Consider the following 26,891-nt stretch of genomic DNA (forward strand, 5'->3'; position numbering starts at 1 on the left):
ATCTGACTTAGTTTGTGCTCTTAGTCTATAGTTTCAATGCACCGCTCGTGCTGGTCCTTTGATATTCAGATATGACTTATTTTAGAAAGCCACTCAAGTGCGTCTTCTGTAAATAATGAGCAGCACAACTGCTTGCATCTGTCTTAGCCAAAATTTACAGCTCTGTTCTATTATAGAAGAGAGAGTAATCCTTGTCGTCTGGCATTCATAAGGCAATATGTCAACTCTCAGATGGATTTTAAAGCTTACTGTAGGTGAAAGCACATGAATATTGTATGTTTACTTGCATGCATTTATTGGAGGCATGATTTATTGGAGGGAGGCATTTTTGCATTATTCAGAAATCACACAACACAAAAAGAATTCTGGGATCGTCAAATAAGGTAAAACACTGATTTATTTTTGGTTTTTTTTGGTCTTCTGTCTAACTGCTGTTAGAACTGCTATTAGAAAGAGTTAGGCCCAGATTTGTGGCAAGGCCACAATGGCCTGGGCCTTGGGCGGCACAGATAAAGGGTCGGCATGCCCCCCAGCAACATGTGGGGAACTCAGGGGTCTAGGAGTGCTGTTCTCTGTTCTTCCTGACCCTTCTGCAACCGAAAATGACCAATACAGTTGGCTGTGAAAGACATTTGTTAAGTTGTTAAGAAATACTGAATCCCCTCTTTCGGTATGAAGCTTTGCTGATATAAAATAAAACCTCACCATGACAGTTGTGATGAACTGTGATCCCAGAATAGTCACTGTTGATGGGCTGTGGTGGTACAGAAGCCAAAAGAATAAGCTGTGGCTTTTCTCATTGAAAGGGGTAGTTTATCTTTAAATTAATTTTTAGCATGATTTAGAATGTGATGTTTTGAGAAGATATGCAGCTGGTCTTTATTATATTGTATATTTATCCAATGAAAGACTGAAATATGAATAGGAGAGGGGCTGAACATTGTGCCCAGAACATTCTGTAACATACTTAAGGTGACTACCCTTTTAAGTATGTCAATAATTGTTTGGCCTAAACCATTCCACTGTTTTCACATACAGGTATGGGATCTGTTATCCAGAATATTTGGGACCTGGTGGTTTCCTGATAACAGGTCTTTCTGTATTTTGGATCTACTAAAGTCTACTAAAATATAATTTAAACATCAAACCCAGTATTATTGTTTTGTCTTAGTTGGTATCAAGTACAAGGTGCTGTTATAATATTGTAGAAAAAAGGAAATAGTTTTTAAAAATTGGAATATTTTGATTATAATGGAGTCTATGGGAGATGGCCTTGGCATTATTCGGAGCACTTTCGATAACAGGTTTCTGGATAATCGATCCTATACCTGTACATTGCCAGTGTTTAATTGCTTAGTGTGCTTGTTTGGCTGTAATTCTTGTCGACCTAGCTGCATGGTACTGGCGCATGAGAATGGGTTTTGACTTTGGAGCTGGTAGCCTTAGTTCTGTTGAAGAAGATTAGATTTTTATATATTCACAGGTTTCAGGAGGCATGTATTCTACAATTTCCTGATTGGCTGATCGCTTTCAACATGCTTTCTGTGAGGTCATCAGCTGACAGCATTTTCTGTTCTAAGTGACAGACTGAGACAAATGGGGCTCATTTATAAACACTGGAAAAATTTGCACCTGGGCAGTTACCCAATTAGTAACTGCCTATTTTTTAGCCAGCAGCAGTTTGAGCAATAAAAACAAACGTTTGATTGTTGCCATGGGTTACTGCCCAGGTGCAAATTTGCCCAGTGTTTATAAATGAGCCTCAGCTCATATGATCTTGTGTTATAATGTCAAACTGTGCATTTCAAATTTATTGAAATCCAGAATATTAATGTTTGAACATTATTTTGACTCCTTTGTTGACATGCTATATAATATCTTTCATCAGTTGTGTTTTCCAGAAAAAGGAGGGAATCAATGGCTTATAGCATTTCCATAATTAATATTTAATTTATGTTGACAGCTTGATTACCTAGAAAGAAGTCTAATGTAGGTAGCTTGTTTCACAAAGAGCAGAAGTTTTGACAGCTGATTTAAGAGTATTCTCAGGCTTTTGTAATTTCGACAGCATAGACTCCTTTGATTTGCTTGTTACTTCTCCAGTAGCAGAATTGTTCTACCTGGCATCAAAAATTTGAATTCTTAATTCAAATGAATTATAGGTGCGTAGCATTAACCAGAAATAGCTCAGTGTAAAGAGAGAAAATCTATCTCGTGCATATGATTTACAGTCAACCTAGAGCAGATCCCTTAGTTGGCTGCCTTGCAGTAATCCCTAAATAGGATGCTCACTGTATAATTAGTTTATTAATTGTAATGTGTACCATAAAATTAATTATGTTTAATTAAAATGGTGCAATGTATTTTTAGATTCTGCCTCGCTGCAAGGTTATGCTTCTAAATCTGATGCTTTAAATTATACGGACTTTGCCATTGATGTTGTGGTTGTTATTCCTGATGGGCAGCCAACTGATGAGCACGGGAGGTTAGTTACCTATAGGATACATTACTTATAATTTTGCACAAGTCATTCTACACAGGGTAACCTATTGGGCAATTGCATATTTTTTTTTTGCTATGCTTAATATCCTATTTCTAACTGATAAGCATGTTGGGATGTTCACTTGCTTATAATTAAAGCTGATTTTTTGTATTCTGTAAATGTTCCTTAAAGAATAAGAAAAGTTAAACTAACTAAGCAGGTTAGAAATGTTGTATGTGTTTTGGGCTTCTGTACCAGCCCCAGGCAACCACAGCCCTTTAGCAGGGAAGATCTGTGCCTCCAAAGATGCCCCTGAAGCTCCCCATCTTCTTTTCTGCTGATTTTTCTGCACATGCTCTGTGCTGCTGTCACTTACTGAGCTTAGGAACCGACTCAAAATATACAGTACACATAGAATATAAATGTAATTAATATGGATAATTACTATATGGCTGCACAGAAACCAGTGCAATAATGTAATAATCAGCCCTGTAGCATCATCTTATATTACAGGCCAACCTCATTTTCTGTTTGATAATTTGCGTTGACCCCTAAGCTTAACTTCTCAACAGCTGCTCAGAGACCACTTTCCAAGATGGTGACCCCCTGTGACAAGTTTGAAGTCCTGGATCGTTGATGCTATTGACAAGCTGAAACTTTAGGCTGGTGTAATAAGTTCAGTATATAAAACATGGCATCTTTAGCCCTATTCATTCAGGGTTTAGTTCTCCTTTAAAACATTTTTACATACTATAAGTCTATACCGGTGGGCATCCATTACTGTGAAATGCACATACAAGGAGTAGACTAGAGTAGACAAGACAGAAGTAGACACCTTTTTAATGAACAATCTCCTGCAATGAGGCAGACTTCAGACCGGGGCTTTGATTGCCAACAAGCATGACACTTGTACAATACTTATTCTTCCAATGCAACACACAACTGTAGCATATTTGACCAAAAGTATCTTTCCATATTGGGACTCGGGAAACAGACTTGGAAGGAGAGAAAGATCTGCTAACATTACGGGCAATTTACCATATTGTGGGCTTGTCAGTAGGCATTTTAGCCAAATGGTGGATACAACTAACTGGGTATAAAGGGAACTTTTTATGCATGCTATCAACAACATTGGAAGATTTAAAGGGAAAGTACACCTTATAAAGTAAATTTTAACACTGGGTGCAGTCTGTTTATCCAAACACACTGCACCATTTTTTTGTTTTTTTTCTTCTCTGTTGCCTTAGGCGCTGATCTGCTATACAAATTTTGGAGTTCCCTGTAGGTTTGGCCATTTCGGTCTGGATGCTGCCTTTTGATGTTCCTAGGCCAAAAGAGGAAGTTCCTCAGCAAGTCACTGCTTTATATAAGCCCCACAGGTGGACTTAGCGACACCTGCTGGCTAAGCCTGCACATTGCCTAAACACTATATACTGTATATAAAAAAAAATATATGCCAATTTTATTCATCTATAAGTCCTGAGAGTGCGGATTCTTTTGGAGATATATTCATTATTTTACCTCTTTACAAATTACTCTGTTTCATTATTTTGAGCACTTTTTTTATGCTAGATATACATTGTCTTGTTCTTATAAGATGACATTTTTAATTACATTCATTTTACTGCTAAGTCTGTAAAGCGGTCAAATTTATGATATTGATGTAAATAATGGGTTTTTACAATTAAATCCCTTCCATACATAGGGCACTTTTTTTTTTTAATCACTTCTCTTCAAAAGCCATAGGAAACAAAAAGGCAGTGGTTAACAGAGGTGAATCTGTGCTACCAGCACAGTCATGGGATAAACAGGGGTTAAATAGTGTACAAAGGGAGAGTAAAAGAATATGAAACTGCACGTTCAAGGCAATTGAAGGCACTTTGGTGGCTGTAATTTTTAATAAATCCTAAGCTGACGCCAAATAGCCCAACTTTGCTTTCCACTGCCTGCAATAGCAACTGCCTGAAATGAGTAATTTGGGATGATTGTCTCATAGACATGTGAACTGGTATTTTTCCAAGTGACAGTTGGCAGACAAGCATTTACAGTAGAGCTATTAGCAGGCAGTGGGGGTCGATCTGGCATTGCTCCTTTAGCTATTAAAAATGATGGCACCAAAGTGTCTGAAATCTGCAGGTGCGCCATTACTCTGAGTCTGTGAAGAAGAGATGAATGCTAAAACTGTATCACTTTGCTGTACTTTATTTATTAGTGCAAAGTCCTATCTTCCTTGCAGATGTTTCATATTGTTATATACAGACACTTTGGTACCTTTTTCCTACCAGGAGCAACAAAGGGACACAAAGTCAGATTTAGGGAACCCTAAAACCTTTTAGGTATAAACAAAATATCAGCACATTTCTGCTGACATGGATTCATTCATTTTTCTGCAAATTGCTATTTTTAGCTGGCTATTCTGTTAGGTAAAATGGTCTGTGGAACAATACTTTATATTTAACATGACAGTGTAGAATATGCTAGAAATAATGTTATAATGTGTCTAATCAATTCAGCAAAAGTTTACACCAATCTTAATTAGATATCTTAAAGGGGTTGTTGTTTTTTTCAATTTGGTTGCTTTTCATTCTTTATTTTTTGCCGTTTTTCCAGAATTGAAGTTTAAAGTTTAATGTTCCTGCTTCAGTCTGGCAGCTCAGTAATCCTGATGCAGATTCCGAACAGTTACAATTGGCTACATTAATTGATACATTTCTCAACAGCATCTGTAGAATGTTTGCAACTATCATATCAATTTTAATTATATACAATAGCTGCCTTTAATGAAACTTAGCAGGTGTTCTGCTCAGCAGGGTCAGTGTATTGTATGAAAAAATGTGGCAAATGATGTATTAATTTAGGGCAGTTACAGAGTTGGTGATCCCCCTCCCAGAGCTTTAGAAAGAAGGTGAACAACGTTTAACTTCAATTAGGGATGCACCGAATACTCTATTTTAGGATTCAATGAATCCTGAATCCTTTGTGAAAATTCTGCCAAATATTGAACCGAATCTGAACCCTAATTTGCATATGTAAATTAAGCAAACAAGGGGGAAAGAGCACCATGCCCGCAGAGCGTGGTTAAAAGTCACAAATAAGCCCTATGTTGTCCCTATGACACAGCCAGCCACAGGGATGATAACCCAGAAGTTTTATATTTCTGTGTCTTGCCTACACCCCTGATAACAGCTGCCTGTTGCAAGGATATATGGATTTTTTCAATAGAAGGGGTCCAGTCTACCCCTAAAATGATAGTGACCCACGGCCAAAAACAGTATAGTTACTCCAAGCTTAAAATTAAACATCTTCAGTAAAAATGGCACATTGAAGCCCAGCATTAAATCCTTGAATGACCCCCAGAATTAAATGGTACAGTATTGTGATCCCTTCATTAAATGGTGCTTTGAACCAAGCTTTATTTCTGTAATACATTGTAACTAAAGTAAAAGCCCAATTTTACTTTTGCAGAGGGCCGCAAAAAAAAAAGGTTTAAATCAGGGAGAATGTAAAATAAGGGGAATCCATTATATATTGGTGGAACCACAAAGTGACAGTTTAAAATGAGGGAACACTTAAAATCAGGACATGTAAATTCAAGCTTTCTCTATATTGCTTTTACATGAATAAACTGTGAGTAAAAGATGCAATATTCTGTGCTAGCTAATCCGTGCTTGCAATGCTTGGTCTTTAAACAAATATGCAATGGCAATGCCGCCATTGTTAAAATAATTGAAGCACCAGCATGAAATTACCTCTGCTTGAAAACTTATTGTTTGTGCTATTTATTGAATCTAGCTTTCTGAATAAACAATTTTTTTCACTCACTCCTAAATTATAGGCCGTGCATTTGCAGTGTGTGCAAATGAGTCAGACACAAAGCAGCACCAGATTGGCACAGAAACTGAAAGCTTCGCAAATGTTGCCATGACAAATAGAGAAACCTCTTATCAGCTTCTGCTATCCAGAATATACTGCAGAAAGCAATGTGGAATAGCTCTTTTGGGATTAAGTATGATAAGACTGGAAACTGCTATAAGAAGAACAATACCACACATCTCATGATACAATAACATTAAAAAAAATCATACTCTGGCATGGGAAATACAAACTTTTTAACAAATACTGTTGTTGCATAAACTTAAGTCTCCATCAAAAAGGCTTCTATACTTTGTGACATATCTGTGGCAGTGGCACATGGGGCCATTTAGAACATTCTGTCACCAAAGCTTGGCAGGTGACAAGGATTACTTGCTGGTGGTGCATTTTTGAGCGAAATTGCCTCCCTTGCTGGAGAAAGTGATTGGCTTCAAAAATTAGGGAGAAAGGATTCCAGTCATTTTGTTTCCTGCCTGCTGAGCTGGAAATCTGCTGAGTTGTCCCATGTGCCATTGCCTTTACCCACCCAAAATTAAAGGATAATTGGGCCTTGAAGGTTGATACTCTACAGCAGTGGTCCCCAACCAGTAGCTCACAAGCAATATGTTGCTCACCAACCCCTTGGATGTTGCTCCCAGTGGCATCAAAGCAGGTGCTTATTTTTGAATTCCTGGTTTGGAGGCAAGTTTTGGTTGCATAAAAACCAGGCGTATTGCCAAACAGAACCTCCTGTAGGCTACCAGTCCATATAGGGGCTACCAAACAGCCAGTAAGAGCCCTTATTTGACATCCCCATGGACTTTTTCATGCTTTTTTACATTTAAATGTTTCTCACAAGTAAAAAAGCTTGGGGACCCCTACTCTACAGGAATGGATTGGAGGCATCTTTATATTTTTATTATTTTTAATAATATTTATTTTAATATTACTGAGATATACACTTTATGATGTATTTAAGGTTGGCCATTTACTCACCCATAAAAGGGATCATTGGACTGTGATGAAAATTCATGGAGAAGGTAGATACAATTCATAGAGGTTTTTCTTTGGAGACTAAATTAATAAGGGAAATTAAGATCCTTTCATTAAAAAATAAACTGGTCAGGCTCGTTTTGTTGCATCTAGAAGAAAGTGGGAGTTCATCCTCATTTCGTAAGGGCTTTTACAGTGGGCAAAGGTAATATATTTCTGTATTTTTAGCAATATAAAAATACAAGGCTGAGTTATTAAACGGTATGTACAGCATAATACATAGAAGCTGCTGTGGTAGCTTTCACATGGAAACAAATCTAAAAATGTGCTTTATAGTTTAAAAATGTAAACTGCTTGCTTGGATTTGCCAGTTTATAACTTGTGAACCTATCATGTCTCATACATGGACCTAGAATAAATGGACATGGAACTACCCTTCTTGTACCCATCAGAAAAACAAAGTGCTTATATTGTTTTAAGATCCATAGCTGGTCCAATTAATGCATATTTTACATTCTTGGGGGTTGTTCGATTGTTTACTTAGATTCAAGGAGAACTGGAGACATTTATCCTTCTATAAATGAAAGCAGAATATGAAATATTTGAGTGGAAGGTTTTCGAAGGAGGTTGCTTTTCAGTAACTGTTGCTTTGTAAACTTCTGGCTTCCCCTTGTGGAAAGTAGACTCATAATCCAATGGTTTGCAGACTTTTAGGGGTCTGTATTATGCTGTGTAAAAAGTCGAGTGAAACATTACTGGTCATGTTGTTCATAGCACAATCAGATCCTTGCCAAATGTTCCAATTTAATTGCTGGTTGCTCGCTCTCTGGGCAACATCACCAGTGAAATTATCAATAGAATTACACATGTATGAAAACCATGTCATATCAGTCATTCTGCTCTGCTTACATAAATATCTAGGATGCCAAATATGTAAACCCCTCAAAGTGACTGTAACTGGTTTTCTGGTATAAACTATAACAAACAAGGGAAAGTTGTGCTCACCACTATTTTTTAAAACCAATAGGCGGGGGTGCAGTGAGGCTGTGACCACAAAATACATATAGTCAAACACAAGAGTCCTCTGCACTCAACCCATTATCAATATATTTAAGACAGCGACATTTTGTGCATACTGCTACTAAAAAATGCCTTACCCTTTAAACAAAACAGGGATTGTTTGTCCATATATTGCAATATATTTAAGCTGGCCAACTACGTCAAAGTCATCCCATATCTGGCCAGTCCTACGCTTAATTTTCATCTGATTCATTAAGAATTCTATTGCTTCATAGTAATATGGTACGAACTAGTTAGTTCGTACCACTTACCCACTGCCTGTTATCACTTCTGCAATTTGAATAAAGCCGCTTTTTCTAAGAACAAGTGTAGCGTATCTTGATGTGGATGGGCCAGCGCTGAACAGCGATACACAGGAATTGCCTTACAGATGCCGGCTTGGAGTTGCCGGAGTATCGCGAGAGCTGCGGCCAATACGCTACAAGGAAGGGGTGAGCTCCGTTTAACTTTCACTACCCGTGTTTTTGTATTGTTCAATAGATATGAGTTCATCATATTGTTAAGATCTGCCATATAGCTCAGTTGTCTTTGTTGTGTTAAAGTACGTCCGCCATTGTCAATGCAGAAGCCAACTTGACCTTCATGTCAAAAGAACCACAGTTGTAATCTAGTTTAATGTTTGAGACTATAAATACCCTTCATAAATGGGACCAGCGACAAACACTAGAGAAAGATAAGTAGTCCTCCATGTGATGCACTCTGGCACAGTGTTCCTCTATAATAGCCCTTCCTTATGTTATCATGCATTAGTATTGCACAATAAAGAAAAGACTGCTTGAAAGTGGAAACTCTGCCCTGATAACTGTTATTATCAGAGGAACTAAGTTGCCTGAGCTGGATGTGGAGAGGCCACTTCACGATCCACTCAGCCACCCACCTTAATGCCAAAGTGACTGATTGCTATAGTTTGTTTTCCATGTTCATGCGTAGTAAACACTACCACAGTTGCTCTTTTGTATATGCTGTATTCAGAATCTTGGCTAATATTTTTGAAAATTCAATTCATTTTTATTTTTGAAATTCAGTTAATTTATTTTAACTGTAATAGCCAATGAAATAGAACAGCACACCATAACTTTCCGCTTATTTTCTTTGCGCTGGAGTAGTACTTGCCACGTTGTTTTATATTCTTAATGCACAGTCCAAAAGCTGTTAATGCAATGCTTAAAGGGCTCCAAAGATGTCTCTGTCATGGCAAACAATAAAGGTGGCCATACACAGGCAGATTAAAGCTGCTAATATCAGTCCTTAAGACCGATTCGGCAGCTTATCTGCCTGTGTGTGGGGGTTCCCGACATCGATCGGTCAAGTTTGATTTTTCCACCATCCAGGACCGCGTTGGCTAGTTTTTTTACCCTTAATTACTGTAGCAATGATATTATGTGTTGCACCTGTTTGCTACATGGCCAGCAGAGTTTGTAGTTGCAGATCTCTGTATTTTGGATACCGCTACACTGTTCTAGTTTAAAAAGGCTGATGCAGTTTTAAAGTTTGGGATTTAGTAGGTTCTTAAGGTGAAGGTTACTAATATTAAGGCATACGCATTTTTGGTAGCTTATGTCCTATACTTGTAGAACTCCCTGCAGGCAGTTGATGAAACAGAACCACAAACTATAGTCATATTATTTTGAAAATGCTTTTAAAGGGAATGTTAATTCATGAATACAATTTTAACTAATGAAAGAAAATGCAATTCTTAGCAACTCTCCAATATACATTCATTATACATTTTCAGTGGTTTTAAAGTCATTCGTAAATGCAAGCACACGTATGTGATACCTTGTTCAGAAACTCTTTATCCAGAAGCTCCCCCAAAGAGTAAATTATAAGCAAATTATTCTAATTTTTAAAAGTGATTTCCTTTTTCTCTCTAGTAATAAAGCAGTACCTTGTACTTAATCCCAACTAAGCTGCTTGAATCCATATTAGTAGTAAAACAATCCTACTGGGTTCGTTTGATGCTAATTTTTTTTAGCAGATGTATGGACTTCCAAATTAAAGTAAGATCTCTTATCTGGAAAACCTCAGGTTCAAAGCATATACCTGCACTACTGAAAGCAAGTTACCTGTCTGTCCCTTTATATTCTGTGCCCAGGTTTCTCTGACTTTTAAAACAATGTAAAAGAAGCCAGAATATTAACACATCTCTTTGTGCTGGAGGAGAGCTGCCATTTGCAGCTTTGTTTAAAGAGTAAGAGCCTAAAATAGAGAAAGGGGACAGACAGATACAGTACTGCTTTCAGGAGGAATTATAATAATATTAGAAATAACGTTAAAACCATTGAAAATTTATAAAGATTAAATATTCTTTTATTAGGCACAATATTATTTTTGGCTTTACATTCCCTTTAAAAAAAAACAATTGATAAAGTATTTCTGTGATTGCTGAAGCAACAGAAAAAAACACATTTTGTATATATAAATAAGCATTATACAAATGGAAAGCACTATAGTTTGACATAGCATAAGATATTGATATTGGCTCTTCTAGGAGGCTAGAAAAGAAGTTTATTAGAACTCACTTCTTGGCACAGATAGTGTGATTTGCTGTATATCTTAGTAGTATATACAAAAGCATCCTATATATTTGACAGTGTTATTGCATTCAGTATTGTCAGTGTTTAACTATATTATGGGTTGGAAGAAAAAGCATTGAGAAGAAAAAGCATTGCTCATGTGATATGAATTCTTTCAGGTTTTAAATGAGGATAAATGTCTCAGTTTAACTGGAATACACACTCAAGGCTTATGTTTTAACTGTTTATCGTATACTAGAACTGAACATCCTGCATGTATGAGATTTTCTTAATAGCAGTTATCAAATGTGTATGGATCTGTCAAACCGTATGAAGACTTTCTCAGCATAAAGTAGACTCTGTGCGATTTTCAATTAATATCGTTTTACAATCCTCTGTTTGCCAAAGGGTCGGCCCATTGTTCGTAATTGCTGCCCATTGCCAGGATTGCCTTGTTTCAGTTTCTGTTAATAACACAGAGGCATCATTTTAAATGAATAGCCTGTGCCCATTCTATTCCAGCTAATGCATGCATTTGTATTAATGGAGCTCTCGCTTAATAGTTGGAGGCAGAAATACCTGTGCTTCCGTCCTGCTCTGTGAATACATTTTTACTTTCTAATTTTGAGATCTATGCAGTGCTTTGAATTCCTTTCATTAGGAGCTAGTAAGGGACTATTAACAGTTCGATCAGTGTTGATACGGACGTTTGTATTGAGTTTTGCACATGCTGATTTGCTAAACATAAGACATACAGGGTGGTAACAATACTCACTGATACTCTGAAACAGTTCTTGCCCTGTGGGTATCAGGCATTATAACCTTCCAGCAGCAAGACACCTCTTATTCTTGCTGAAGTAGGAAGGAAAGATGTTGCAGGCTTTAAAAGCACTATTGATTTATAATAATAAAAAAAAAACCTAGCACATGAAGTTTTTGAAAGGGTCCCAGTAGCTTGTAAGCTGCAAAGCAGTACAGCACCTTAGAGGAAAGGAAAGAGTAAAGTTCTTTTCAGTGTATGCTTTTTTTCAAGTCCTTTGTACCAGTGCTTGGCATACTGTAAGGTATCATGCTAGCTTTGTGTTTCACAGGATCCCTCCCATATTGAGATCTAGAGAACAATAAGTTGCCTCACTCTATTTACTTTTTATTTATTTTTTTACCTTTTTTATACTGTAGACTGTTGCTGAGTGCTCTATGGCTAATAATTTATTCACACTCATAGATATGGTACATGGTATATAGTATAAATATACCAATATACAAAACTGTGATGTGATCACTCCGAGTTAATCAAGTAATATTTGCGTATCTGATGTTTATTTTAATGGCAATCATCTGGTATATGCAGTTCAGGACTTCCCAGGCTCCATTTAACCTATATGTGACTGTAGATGCATCGGCTCGGTGTCTGGAACTATATTATGGCTCATTTAACAGCTCAGTTGGATTATTCATATACATTTGTCTCTGCACAAATTCTTCATTGAACTGAATTGCCCATAGGCTTGAGCACTGAGCAGCCAGTGAACCCTAATCTGGCCACATGATAGGAATAGTAATTAATCATGCACTGTGCATTGCTGATTTACAGTTTCATGACACATTTAAAGAGAACTGCCATGACCTTTTTATTACTTTGTTTACGTTACAGTTCAGACTTCAGGGAAACTACTTCTATATCAGGAAAGCAAATTGAATCAAGCAGCTCCAGGCAGTATTTTTAAACTGCAATGTGTTTATTTAGCAGTGTAGGCACACTACATGTTTCGGGCGTAGCCCTTTATCAAGTGTCATACAGTATGTGAGTGTTACTTATGTTTTATGAAGGCATATCTTAACTGCGTGCATAGAATAGTATTTCTCTTTAACAGTGTATTGGTAGGACTATCATATTGCTTGTGTCATCACGGGCATTCTCCTCAGCTAGAAACATCGCTGTGTATTGTTTGCTTTGCTCCATTAGTATTCAGTGAGATTTCCTCAGCCAATTTATATGTATGGCAACTTTCACAGTAATGTATTGCTTAAAGAAATATTTTTTCATGCCGTACAGTGTTCTCTTATTTGTTTTTATGACAGTCCTATAGAGGTTTTGCATGAACTTTCCAAAAAAATGCCAATGTCTCAAATATTTACTTTTTTCCTTCTTGGAGGGTTGTGGTTCCAAGTGGTTTATTGGTCCTGGTGCATCCTGTAGGTCACAGGCCAAATACCAGTTTTAAAAACATGAGAAACCAGAAAATCCCATCTGTAGAAGTCCACTTACCATGAGAAAAGATGGGTCTGGGTGTACATGCCCCAGACCTTCAGCTAAGGGGAGTAATCATATGTCCATGTAGACAAAGGCTGGCACAAACCGGATCCGGATCAAGTAAAATGCAGCTTAAAATAGTTCTATTAGCAAAAATTACATCTTATTGTGTTGCAAACAAAGGCTGGGCACTTAATCAATTTCATGAACCTCCTAGGCACTTAATCAACTTTGATTAAGTTCCCAGGAGGGGCACAAAAAGCATCAGGCTTTGTTCTAACACCATAAGATGTCATTTTTGTTAATACAACTATTTTAAGTGGCATTCTTCTTGACTGAGATCTGGTTTGTGTCGGCCTTTTTCTACATGGACAAATACCAGTTCTGCCTGATTGGACCCATGCAGGTCTACAGAAGGCACATTTGAGAATTCAGAAGATGATATTGACCGTTAAGTTTTTTTTAAACTGAAAATACAATAGGGTAAATATACACTGCTTCCATGTTCAAGCTCTTCCCTGATATTCCATATGCACTCAGGGGAACTTGATAATTATGGCATGGAACTTGAGTTAATACAGTTTAGATGTTTCTCCTTTTGTGAATCGAAATGTGATCTTTATTTTAATCCGTTGTATAATGTATTTATTAGCCTAAATTATAGCAGAGTTAATGCAGTGTGCTATAACATTTATTATAAATTGTATTGTCAAACTGCCAATCATCCTGAGAACAAAGCATTGCTCAGAAAATGCATTAATATCCAGCTTATTTTACTGCTTAACCCTTTATGTGCCATAACTTATAAAACGCTGAGGCCTATGGCAAGCACAGCATTTACTATGCCAGCATAGAACTATCCTGTGTGTGTAATGGCAGGAATGAATGTGACCCACTTGTCACTCAGTTTACAGGCAGATTTTTACAGAAAGCACTTGTACAGGTATTTGCATTTTCTAGCTGTAATTTGCCCTGTGTTTGCAGTGGATGCAACCAGGATCAGTCTTTTCTCCATCCACCAACACTGGTGGAAAAAATGCTTTGTGCCATAGGCCTAAGTTGCACCACTGCAAGTTCTTACAATTTGTGGAGCTCTGTGTGCCTACCAGTTGATTAACGTTTATAAAGCAGCTGCAGGTAAAATATGTAAGCAAAAATGTGAATGGATGCCATGGGTTACTGCCAGTGACAAACCTAGCAGGCAGCAAACCCTGGACTGGGATTACCTCTACACCATGCCTTGAGTTACCTGTTATGGATCCCCACATTGTACATCTAGAGCTGGAGAAGGGAAAATTGCAGGGGGCCCATGGCATTCATATTTGTGAAGTTTTGTCTTTGAGATGGTTGGATAAAAGACACTCCAAAGTAAATTGTGCCTTTTTGTAAATTGTCAATACATTAAATTTAGACCATTTTAATGGTTTGCTTTTTTATACAAGTACATATTATATCATTTTAAATTCTGCTTTTACAATATATGTATGGTTCAGTTGGATTACTTAATGGTAAGAGATTTTGCAACAAAACCCTGATGCACGCAGTGCCTTCTGGCGCTTCTTAACTTGTACAGCTGCATAATATGCAAGTTAGGAGATTGAAGCACTGCCTAACAAGTACCAAAAACTGGCAGAATGTGACTGATTGGCACACTGTGTCCTGCACTTTAAATGACCCCTGCAATGTTGTATATTGCACTTTTAACTAATTTACAGAACAAGTTTCGAAATAAACTTTTTTTAATGATTTGTGGTTTGGTAGTTGAGTGAACAAAAGCAGATGTACTTATTTTTAGTGATGGACGAATACATTTGGCAGACACGAATTTGCGCATTTCGCCACAATCAAATTAATTTACAAAACTGTGGTGACAATTCTCTGGGGAAAAATCCACTGCGTCAAAAAAATATTGTCGCGCTTCAAATTTGGCGCACTTCAAAATGATTTTTATGCCTATTGACTTCAATGCGGTTTGCAAATTTTTCATCATTTTGCGGTAAATTCTGTAATTTTTCGCGACAGATTCGCCCATCACTACCCATTTTGTGTCCCACACAATCTGTTGTAATATTACTATTAGGGGATTATTTGATACAGGTGTTTTAGGTCAAAATCGGAAGCCATAGAATTTAGAATGCACTACACTTAAGATCTTAAGATAATATATTGATATTGCATATGAAATCAGGTGCTGTGTCGTTTTTTTTAGAAATACACACACACATATATATATATATATATATATATATATATATATATACATACACACATATATACACATATATATACACATATGAAAATTTAAAAATCGACACAGCACCCGATTTCATATGCAATATCAATAAATTATCTTAAATCCATAAATAGTTACATTACCCCATCTGCAATGTTTTGGAGTACATCCACTCCTTTATCAAGCCAGGGATAAAATGATTTCACAAGCATTAATTAATTCACTTATACATGTGTCAAACAGGAAATGGATACACACACACAGGAACTGCCATCACTGTACCTATAGCCTGGTTACTCAGCAACCACCATACTTCCATTCTTTATATCTAATCTGCTCCATTTCAGGGATTCTCTAAGAGTTAATGGAGAAATGGAAAAATGTAATAAATGGACAACAGGGGAACCTATTCACAAGTATACATATAAATCAAATGTTAAATTATGTTATATATTTATCCATATGGTGTTAATGTGTTTTACTTCATTATCCTCCAAGCTTCCCACTTACGTAACAACTGTTCCCTGTCACCCCCTCTTTTAGGTACAGGGACCATTTCCAATACCATAAATTGAATTTAATGCTCATTGTGTCCATGTTCAATACAGTCTCTCAAAACTTCATATTGCCCTTTCTAATCGTGGACCAATGTTAAGAGATACATGTCCTGATCTGCAACATTGTTTCCCCACATAAAGAAGACCACACGGGCAGACCAGGACATATACCACAAATTTTGTGGAGCAAGTGTGGTAACCTAAGATGTGATATTTAGTCCCAGTTCCCGGGTGTGTGAATGATTCACCCTTCATCACAAAGTTACATTGGGAACATGAAAGGCAAGGAAACATACCCTGGAACTTACATATCCGATGTCACTAACCGTGAGCCCAAAGTACTGCCCTTCCTATACGAGATCAGGGGAAACGACTGAAATTCGTCTACTCCCAGATAAGCTGATCTCAGTGTATGATCTCAGTGTACCCCAATGTTTCCTGCATCACTCCTCAACTCCAAATTTTATCCCTGGCTTTATAAAGGAGTGGATGTTGTTTTTGTTACAAAAACAAAACAAAACATGTATTTGGCTAAAAATTTGTTAGCTTATTAGTTGTAATAATTTATGTTGCAATGTTTTGTGTCCATCATCCCCACCAACTAAGCCTTCATCTAAGTGCAAGTACAGTAATGAGTTTGAGCAACCATTGTTTATGGTGTTCCTTAGACACAGAACATGTATTTGAATTACATTATTTCACATTCTCAAAATCATAAAAAGCTGTAGTATGAGTAGCATGCACTTTATCTATATTTTTACTGTATAGAATTATGGAATCCTTACCTTGGTTTGTACATGAAAATCTCTTATCACATTTAGTTAACTGAGACTGTGTTTTTTCCTCTTCTTTTCAAGGTTCTGAAACGGGAATTAAAGGAAAAGGAGCCAACCATCATGCATACCATAGAACAAGCGCGAATATTCATTTCAGAGCAACCAATTGAGGGTCCGGAAGAGCCCAGAAGAAACTTGCTCCCCAAAACAGGTTTGTTTATACTGAAGCTTCCTGACTTTCACTTTTTATTAAAATATATAGGAAATTCCCGTGTGTGCATTTTGAGAAGCTATCATGCTCAAGTCAGTCATTTTTTATCTGAATTCTCTTAAATGAACTTCACTATGTTACACCTGGGGTAATAAATTCCATTTATTATGGAATAAAACTTGAAATGCTCTCAAATGTTTAAAAAACATTTTCATAACAAAAAATAGGCTAAAATTCAACTTGTGATAAAAATACCATTTATACTCAAAATCAAGCAGGGTAAAAAAAATAGATTTTCTTACATATGACCAAAAGTATATTAATTGATACTGCATTGTTGATAATCTGGACTATGTTATCAGGATTTAAGGGAAGCTTCATTTCCGTGTTTTCATTTAATTCGTTTTAAAGCATTGAGTATTCTAGAATATTATTTACTTACAAATTTCTTTTCAGTGTCTCTGATCAATAGAGCCACTTCCGGAAGTCATGTTTCTTTATACTTACAAGTTAATGTACTTTATGGTTATATCAGACTTAAATCATGTAGGTATTGGCAGGGAACATCAAGTCTCCAGTCTTACATTATATTTTGTATATCCGTGAGCTAGTGTAACCACCTTTAAATTTGGCAAAAAACAACTAGAGGATGGGATGTTGACATCAGGGGCAAAGCAGTGACATATGGCAGTGGGGTCATGACATTTGGTCAGTTTGTTTGTGGGGATGGGACCATGAGATAAGCGGTGAATATTGGACAGATTGTTGTTATTCAAATTGTTTGGGTCATAACTGAACAGGTGGTAACCCCATACCATGAGCTGCTGTTGTAGAGTATATTTATACAATGTAACTCAGTAACAAGTATATAACTTTTAAGATAGATGAAAGTCGGGCTGGTTAATATGACTTGTAAGTACTTAGCTTGTAATATGATTATCTTCCCTTATTTACATACTACTGACACATTCTGCTGATCGTTATAGAGATTTTAAATGATTTGCCCCAGGGGAGATTAGAATTTAAGGCCCCTATCACACTGAGACACACACAGTCTAAAATCTCTAACACACAAACACACATGCCATACTGGTTAAGAAGCAGTTTTGCCTACTTCTATGATTTCATAAGGTTGGAGGAAACTGGAATAACAAGGAGGAAACTCACACAAGCACTAGGGACCCACAAAAATATTTGTCATTTGTTTTCATACAAATGTTTTAATTCTGACTATTTTTACTACCCATTATATTGTATTAGCTTATTAGTGCTACAAACTCCATAGCATTTAATAAGAGGTAATAAACTTTATCCCACCCCAGTCCTTTTGCCTGGGAGCAAGTTGTGGATAGTTTTCTATCTGCCAGTTTATGGCATAGATTCTCTACATATGATGCTTTGGCAGATAACCTTGTTGGTGCTATATAATTATGTTAATAATGTATGCCAAAATCACCAATTTAGTCTAGGTTTTTTAAGTAGGTTATTACCTTTTTAATTCTATATATTTTCCCTAATAAAAAGTCTCAAGAACGAAGCTTCACAAGCTGACATATTAAAATAGTTATGTAAGCAATAACCAGGCTATATGGGGGAAATAAAATGCATGTTTTAATTTATCCAAAAAGTGTAGCTATTGTAATTAAGACTAATTGTTCAAAGCTTACATTTATCATAGCTCAAAATAACTGCAATAATATTTCTAGATACACAATGTGGGGGAGTTTGTGTTCAGTTTTTGAATCCAACTAAAAAGTAGTTTATGACAGTGACTAACGTTTTCTTGAGCTAATCATTACAGACATATAAATAAGCTTCAATAATTTAGGCCAGAGGAAAATAAATGGGCTAGGCAGAGCTGGCTTATAGACAGCTTTTCATAACAGATTTATATCCACTGTGTGTAGGGGGGAGGAAAGGAGATTGCTTTCTCAAGCACTATTGGATGTACAAGCAGTTTGGTCTGCTGAGAATATTGCTCACAATGGCCATATTTATTCCTGCAATCTAAAACAATATTAAAACTCTAGTTGCTATGTTAGTAAAAGAAATGGAATGCACAGCTACAACGGTATTGTTACTGGCAGTTTTTAGATGGCAAGAAAAATGATATAGATTTCAATATAGTCATATGTATTCGAACATCCTGTACTCCCAGCCAAGACTTTTTTTTTTATTATTTGCAGAATTTGTGCAGCATTTAATTTACTGTAATTGTAGGTAATGATTTGCCTTTTTAAAGGATATGTACTCAGCAAAATGTTAGATGGAGTGTTACAAAGTAAAAGACAAAGTTAAACCCTTTTTTTTTCATGACACCTTAGTCATGCAGTGATGACTATGAGCTTAGATGTTTCCTTTGGCGAACCTTTGTCAAATGTTATGGTAACTGCCAGGTTTTGGCAGAAGAAGCCCAAGTGCCATCCCTCCAGCAATTTACATTCTAGCCAGCGGGAAGGCAGTTCAGGGTGATTAGCCGCCCGAAGAAGAAACTATTTGTCGCTGGGCGACTAATCTCCCGAAATAGCAGCGTATGTCTCTGCCTGTTTTATTTGCCTGTAATTTACGTGAAAGCAGTTTCGGGCAGATTAGTTGCCTGAAGAAGAAGAATGGATTTGTCGCTGGGCGATAAATAGCAATGAGCACTTGGCCCATTCTTTTTCTGCTTTGTGTTCCTATACCACTTGATTTGATCTTGACCTGATTTAGCGTTAAAAGAGACCCCCCAATTGTTTTAACTACTTTTCTTATCTTCCCCTGTGTGTATTAAAGTGTAAATTAAAGTACTGTATGTAGCCTTTGCAAGTTTAGACCTTATATATTGCTACATTTTCATATATGATGAGGTTCTGTATGAGCTTTCTCAGTATGTAGAGTACCAATAGTTATTGTATGAAATACATTGTATAAAATGGATAAGGAGCTCCATGTTATGCCAAAGACAGAAACTAACTTATTGATTTATTATTGGTCCATAAATTAAAACAGTGCTTTTCTTAGGATGGCAGTGACCCCTAATAATAAGAAAGCTTTTTAAACTTCAATTCTGCCTTGTTAACCAAGGATGTAGGCACATATACTGATTTTGCCATCTTTTTACCAAACTGCTGTACATCCATCCATAAATGCTTTCAAAACTGTTTTCTTTTATGTTTGCATTGTGCATGTTAAAAATGTAAAACTGTTAAAAAATGCCATTTTCTTTTTTCAAGGAAAAACATGTTTGTGGGGCTTACAATTCCTTTAAGTTGAGTAACAAAGAACAGCTGCAAGCGCATTCATTCTATGTTACTTTTGGACTAACTAGTTATAGGGCGTCTGTGCAGCTGTGAGAACAAACGCAATGGCATAGAATTCATTATTTGTTTTTGAGTTATTTTCTCTAGTTTATTTTTAGAAATCTACCACTTTCTGAGCAGACAGGAACAACTTACTGAATCTGTTTTGCTTGCCATCAGTAACTTTTCTAGTCATCTGACATCAGTCTAGTTGCAGAATGTGTCAGATAACACAGCATGGTGCTGCGGATAAAGTACCCAGAATATAAGCTTCTTATAATGGGGAGAGGTGTGGAAAAATCATGAGCATAAACCACCGTCTGGCATTTTATAAATCACCCTATACAGATATGTCATGGCAATCTTAACCAATATTTTAACTAACCACAAAGACAGTATTGATCTAATGCTACTTTCCAGATAGGAGCTACTTTCAATCAGCAGTAATGCTATTTGTATATGTAAGCCTTTATATATATAACGGTTATTACACAACTGTACTCAACACATCTAGGGGGTTTCTTATATTGATTTGTTGTTATTGTTTTCCTTGTATTATTTTGTATATACCAAGTTAGCAGTTCATTATATAGAATGAAGCACACCTCGCATTTCAACACCAAATACAGTACAGGTATGGGACCTGTTATCCAGAATGCTTGGGACCTGGGGTTTTCTAGATAACTGATCTTTCTGTAATTTTAATTGCCATACCTTAAGTTTACTAGAAAATCATGTAAATAAAGATTAAATAAACCCAATAGGCTGGTTTTGTTTCCAATAAGGATTAATGATATCTTAGTTTGGATCAAGTACAAGGCATTGTTTTATTATTACAGAGAAAAGAAAATCATTTTTGATTATTTGGATAAAATAGTCTATGGGAGACTGCCAGAGCTTTCTGGATAACTGGTTTCCGGATAATGGACCCCATACCTGAACGTATAAATTTAGCAATCTTCACCTGTTGTTCCCATGTGGTGCTTCTTGCCATAGCTAGTAGATCTTTGGAACTGATCACCATAAAATAAAGCTCCTCTCCTATCTCTAAAGGAGTGTCAATCTGGCATTACTGTTGTGCAAAGGCTGTTTCAAGGTGGTGGGGTTGAATGGGTGCTGATTAGGTTGCAAGTATGTCTAAGAGATATGATCAGTGGCAATGTTACTGTGTGCCTCTTCTGATTCTGCCCAGGAAGTTGAACTTCCAGAGGAGCAGACATTTGATTGGCTGGAGAGAACTGCAGACTTCAGCCAGTCTTGTTCTCCAAAACTATACTGGGCAGGACTTAAACTTAATGGGAACCGGAAGCTATAGCAGATTAAAAAAATACCTGTGCGTAAGTCAACTTCTTTTTTTCAAGAGGCAAGTAGTAACACGTATCCCACAATCAGCTACTAGTATTATCCTTCACCGCAGCTGCAGTCTGTAGACAGACCAGCAGTTAGTAAAGCAGTCTTTAGCATCCCCAAGCCGTAATGAAAATCTGTTCAAGTGTATATTCTTGGAACTATGGCTGTATTGTATTACATTAAAAAGACAAGTTACCTGTAATAAGCTGAGGGGTGGTGGTCCTGAACAAATGTTGCACCTCAGAACGGGGGTTTATCAAAAAATGCCAGAAAATCTTCAAACTACAAAGGTGTTCAGATTAAACTTCATATGTGGGCAGTGCCCAGGTCCACATATTTCCGGCATGGCGACGTGTATACAGGACTTTCCAGTTTTCATATATTGCCCATCTCAACTGAAAATCGTATTCTCTCTAGGCCAAGTGACTGCTGTTATGTCTAAAGTTTCCATATGACATTAAATATTTAAGTTGGATTAAAAAATTACCAAAGCTCCATAAAGTTCAATCCCTCCAAACGAACCCCAGAAGTTGTTTAACACAATTACTGAATAAGTTCTATACCCTACTGTGTACTTAATTGCATGGCTTTTTCTAAATCATACTTCATTATATTGAATTATATGTCACTTCTAAGTGCCTGTTTAGTCTGACTGCACTAGGGTTGCCACCTATCTGGTTTTGACCAGTATAGCCCAGTTTTCAGGAGGGGTGTCAAGGTCAAAACTGTCCCTATTTAGGAAAACTGGGCAGGATTCCATAAGATTTACGCAGTGATCTGCCAATCGCCACCTCTTAGCCCCACCCACTGGCCCACCCGCTCTACGTCACCACCCTACCCACAACATCAACACTCCTGTGCTTAAACTAAACTACACCCTAATGCTTTCTGTTTAATTGGAAACTTAGAGGATCCCAATCACAAACAGCATGCTTCCCTTTAATGCTACACACAAATAGATGGGCTAACAATACAATATCATACAGAACTGGGAAAAGCAAACTAAAATAATCTAAAAGACAAACATTTTCTTATATAAACTTTCTTGCCAATGACAGGCTCCTTAATAGCCTCTTGTAAACATTCCCAAGTGGTCTTCCAGCAAAATTCGTCCGTTCACTTCAGCAAAAACAAAACATTAAACTAATTTGTTGATAATATGAAGTGCAATTTCCGTGGTTATTGCTGTAATCTTTTATCTGTTAAGAAATAATTATCAATTTTATGAACAATAATTACTTTACAAAGCGTGCAAGTAACTGTTGTCTTTATTCTTACCTTAATCGACTGAAAGAAGAGCCAAATGAACTTGACCCATACCGATTGCCATAGTCTCTTTAGTTATGTGCCTTTCAAATGTATTAAGACCCTTGACCTATTTTCTCATTTTACTTAAAAAGTCAATATTATATAAAATCAATATTAAAAGCAATATTTTTAATGAGGCATTATTAGATTAGACAAATTACACTCACCTCAGTTTTCAAATAATGCCACATATTCTCAGATGGATTTAGATCAGGGCTTTGACTGGCCTTCATAAGGTATTCCATCTCTTGTTCCTGAGCATAGGTAGAGAATGGTGCTCCTGTTTACCAAAGAGTGTATTGGCCCGGGGCACTGCTGCTGGAGAGCCACACTACCATCTTGTTCTGGATTTTCTTCTATGTTCTAGTCTGGGGGAAAATGTGCAGAAGAGTGAAAACATGAATTTTGAATCAAAAAGCCAGCTTTTCACTCTGCTGGCGATACTCATCAGGCCCAGTTGACCTCATCAGATTCTAACCTCTACAGAACAAGGACCCTCTTCCTTCTGTGGGGCAAATTCACCTCCAAAAATTCGGCAGCGACAGCTTCGCTCACAATGCAGGTGTAGATTCGCCAGGACAACTGTAATTAAGTAAAATCCGAAAATGCGTCCAGGGCGCCACTGGCGAAGTTGCGCTAGCGGTTACTGCACCATGCGAAGCAAAGTTGCGCTAGCGCTGGCTAATTTGCATAAGGCTTGAAGTTAAAGTTCAATGGACGTGTATGTTGCAGCAAATTCATTACACTACACAAGCCCGGGAAACCTTAATAAAATAAAATAGAGTTGTTATAATGCCCTACATATGAGCCTAGTGCATAGTTTATTAGGAAATGTAGGGGGAAGGCCGATTACCCGAAAAAAAAATTTATGCTATTTGTCAGCCTATCACCATGAAAAAAGGAAAAGACGCTAGCGTTTTTTGCGATTTAGAAAAATTTTCAACTATTTTTTGAGAAACTCCTATTTACTCTATTGCACTTCGCGTGGTCTGAGGTGGCGAAAGCAAGTCTGGCGCAAGAGGTCACGTTTAGTAAAATCCGCATCTTAGTTAATTTGGGTAGTTACATCCATTCGGCAGAGTGCAAATTCGCTAGCGAAGTTACGCCAGCGACTGTTAGTAAGTTGGCGAAGTACTGAAATGACGTCACGCTGGCGAATTTTCGCCCTCGTTAGTTACTTACCGTACTTCGTCCCTGTGTCTCTTAGCGCAAGGCACATAATCTGTGTAACGCTGTATATTTATTTATTGCAACGTTTGTCTTCACTGTTTATACTTTTCCAGTACATTTTAAAAATATACAGCCCTAAGTATACAAGTGGCACAATATATCTATAAAGTTATACATACATACTGTACATTACAGATAAAAGCTGTATTTGTCAAGAGTAGATGAAAACAGAGATGTTCCTTTGTGTTTGCACTGTTGTTTGCTATCTGCGGGGGAATTTTTGCCAGACCATAAAGACCACCTATAGCGAGGAATAATGGCAGCACCACAGTAACAACAAAAGACTATAAAAATACTTCACCCATGCTCTTTAAATGATACCACTGTGCCTTATAATAATGTTGGAATTGTGAATCCCACACCACTGGCAGAACTGTCTTTCTAGTCAGCAGAAAAAGCCCAATAAAATAGGTTTCATTTATTACAAAGATTACTCTCTCCAAACAGCAAGTGTCAGCAAGACACTGTTGGTATTGTTATTGCGCTGTAATTTTGCATTGGAACTGGATTTTCTTGTACAGTTCAAATCAATACACATGAGTTTATAACAAAACTCAGACTTCACGCTTAAAGGAGAAGGAAAGGTTAAAACTAACTAAGCCTTATCAGAAAGGTCCACCTAAGTATACCAGTAAACCCTCAAAGTAGTGCTGCTCTGAGTCCCCAGTCAAAAGAAACACTGCATTTCTTTCCTTCTATTGTGTACACATGGGCTTCTGTATCAGACTTCCTGCCTTCAGCTTAAACCTCATTGCCCTGGGCAAGAGCATGCTCAGTTTGCTCCTCTCTCCCTTCTCTACTGTAATCTGAGCCCAGAGCAGGGAGAGACTAAGGCAGGAAGTGATGTCACACCACATTAACACTGCAGCTCCTATTCTAAACAAACAGAGAGTTTCTAGAGCTTTTTACTCAGGTATGGTAAAACATTCTACAGAATAAATATAGCATTCTAGCTTGCACTATTGCAGCTAATCTATTGGCAATAAAATGCCTCTGTAGCTTTCCTTCTCCTTTAAAGATCTGCATAGTGCCTTTTATGGACAGTGTCCGTTCTGTCAGTCAGTCAGGTTTGAAAATCTCAGTCAACAAAGATTTTACAATAAGGATAATATAGATAGTGATAATGGAGGATATTCCTTGCTGCTTCTTTACATGCATAGGCAGTTGTTAACTTTAATTTTTGGGGAAGTTGAGAGGGAGATAGTGCCAAAATATAAATTAATGTAAAATTGCTGTTATGAGCACTTTTGTAATTTATATTATATTTTTATTTCATTTTTTTATTTTCACTTACACTGCTAATATCATGAAATGTAATGTGATTGGCCCCTGTTATTTGGCTTGGGTGATGCTCTTGGTGCTTATCTGACTGGTTCTGTTGCTTGGTGTGAAAATCTTGCTTCGGGGGGCCAGGGCCAAAAGGTAGGGGGCACTCAGGTTACATTTCATAATATTAGCAGTGTAATAACTGATAAAATCTAAAAATATATATTTACATATATATCTGCAAAATGCTAAAATGCTTGTATGAGCACTCTGAGTTCTAATTTAAGTTAATTTAAGCTATATATCCCCTTAAAATGCTGATATAGTTTGCGCAAAGCACTAAATAAGGTTTAGACATGCATGTCCAGACTTTAAATTATTGTATTCTTAAAGGCTTTGCAGCTGCAGCCAGCTAACTGCAGCTCTGATAATCACTTATTTAAGACTTTAAGCTAGATCATCTTCTTATTAGCCTATTCAGAAATGAACTTTGACTCTAGAAAAAAATTGCCTCTAAATAATATATTTTTTTTTTTAAACCCCCCCCCTTTACCTAATGCATTCTTGGAAACGGAAAAAGAAAACATTTACATAGTGAACAATAAATTGTATAAAATAAAATGAATTTATTTAAAAGCTCTAATTTCTCTTTTATTGCTTAGGAGAAACAGTGCCATTTTTTTATCCATTGTTCTTGATTAAATCTTTAATTCTGTGCTGCTGCTTTAAGATGAGTCAGCTGTCATTTATCCCTTAATACCTTCCATACTTTACTGATAAAGTTTGCCCATATTTTTCCCCTGAAAGGCAGATGGCTGTGTCGGAACAGGCTGATATTTTGTTTGTAAGCATCTGCTGATGTGGTGGCAAAATAATCAGTGTCATAGCAAGAGAGCAATTCATCTAAAGATTTCTGACTGTGTCCTTACAGGATTCCATTATTAATGAACATACCCATCTGGGTCAAAGAATCTGGATGAATATCTGAAGTAGGCTTTTTTCGCATAGAGGTTAGGGTGTCATCTTATCTTGGCAGTTGCTTGATCAGGAAAAAGATGCGTTTTGCAGAATATGCTTGTGAATGTTTGTCTGCTGTGTGGCTCAGGGCTTGTAATTGTGTCTGTATAAAATTTGAATTCACCCAGTAGCTAACTGTGCAGCCAGGCAGGGAAACAACGTAAGACCTGGATCCATATGATAAAAGTTGAGAGCTCTGCTTTTGTGCCTCAGCACTTTACAAAGCTAATGAGCCATTTAATTTTGCATATGAATTTCAGCTAGTGAACATGCCATGTTTGCTGTAAGTCACAGATAAAAGTGCAGTATATATAGAATATGTAATGAAATGTAAACTTGTTTTTTTATTGCTATATATATATTATATGATATAATGAGACATAAACAGGCATCTGATGTTGCTGGATCAGTGGTTTGCAACTCAGCCATGCCAGTATATCTGTTACTGAACTTATGATCCATAATATCCAGTAGCGATTCCTTGTATT

At 36.9% G+C, this 26,891-nt stretch overlaps 1 protein-coding gene across 4 annotated transcripts in view; it reads left to right on the plus strand.

The window, feature by feature from the left end:
• utrn.L (utrophin L homeolog) overlaps positions 1 to 26,891 on the plus strand; it is a 391,980-nt gene that overhangs the window by 280,271 nt on the left and 84,818 nt on the right. For all 4 annotated transcript variants that reach the window (XM_041562715.1, XM_018263001.2, XM_018263003.2 and 1 more), the window contains one exon: positions 16,825 to 16,954. In XM_041562715.1, the coding sequence (XP_041418649.1) occupies positions 16,825 to 16,954 (130 nt within the window). The remainder of the gene's footprint in view (positions 1 to 16,824; positions 16,955 to 26,891) is intronic.

Source organism: Xenopus laevis, chromosome 5L, assembly GCF_017654675.1.
Source record: "Xenopus laevis strain J_2021 chromosome 5L, Xenopus_laevis_v10.1, whole genome shotgun sequence".
In the NCBI taxonomy this organism is placed as follows: domain Eukaryota; kingdom Metazoa; phylum Chordata; class Amphibia; order Anura; family Pipidae; genus Xenopus; species Xenopus laevis.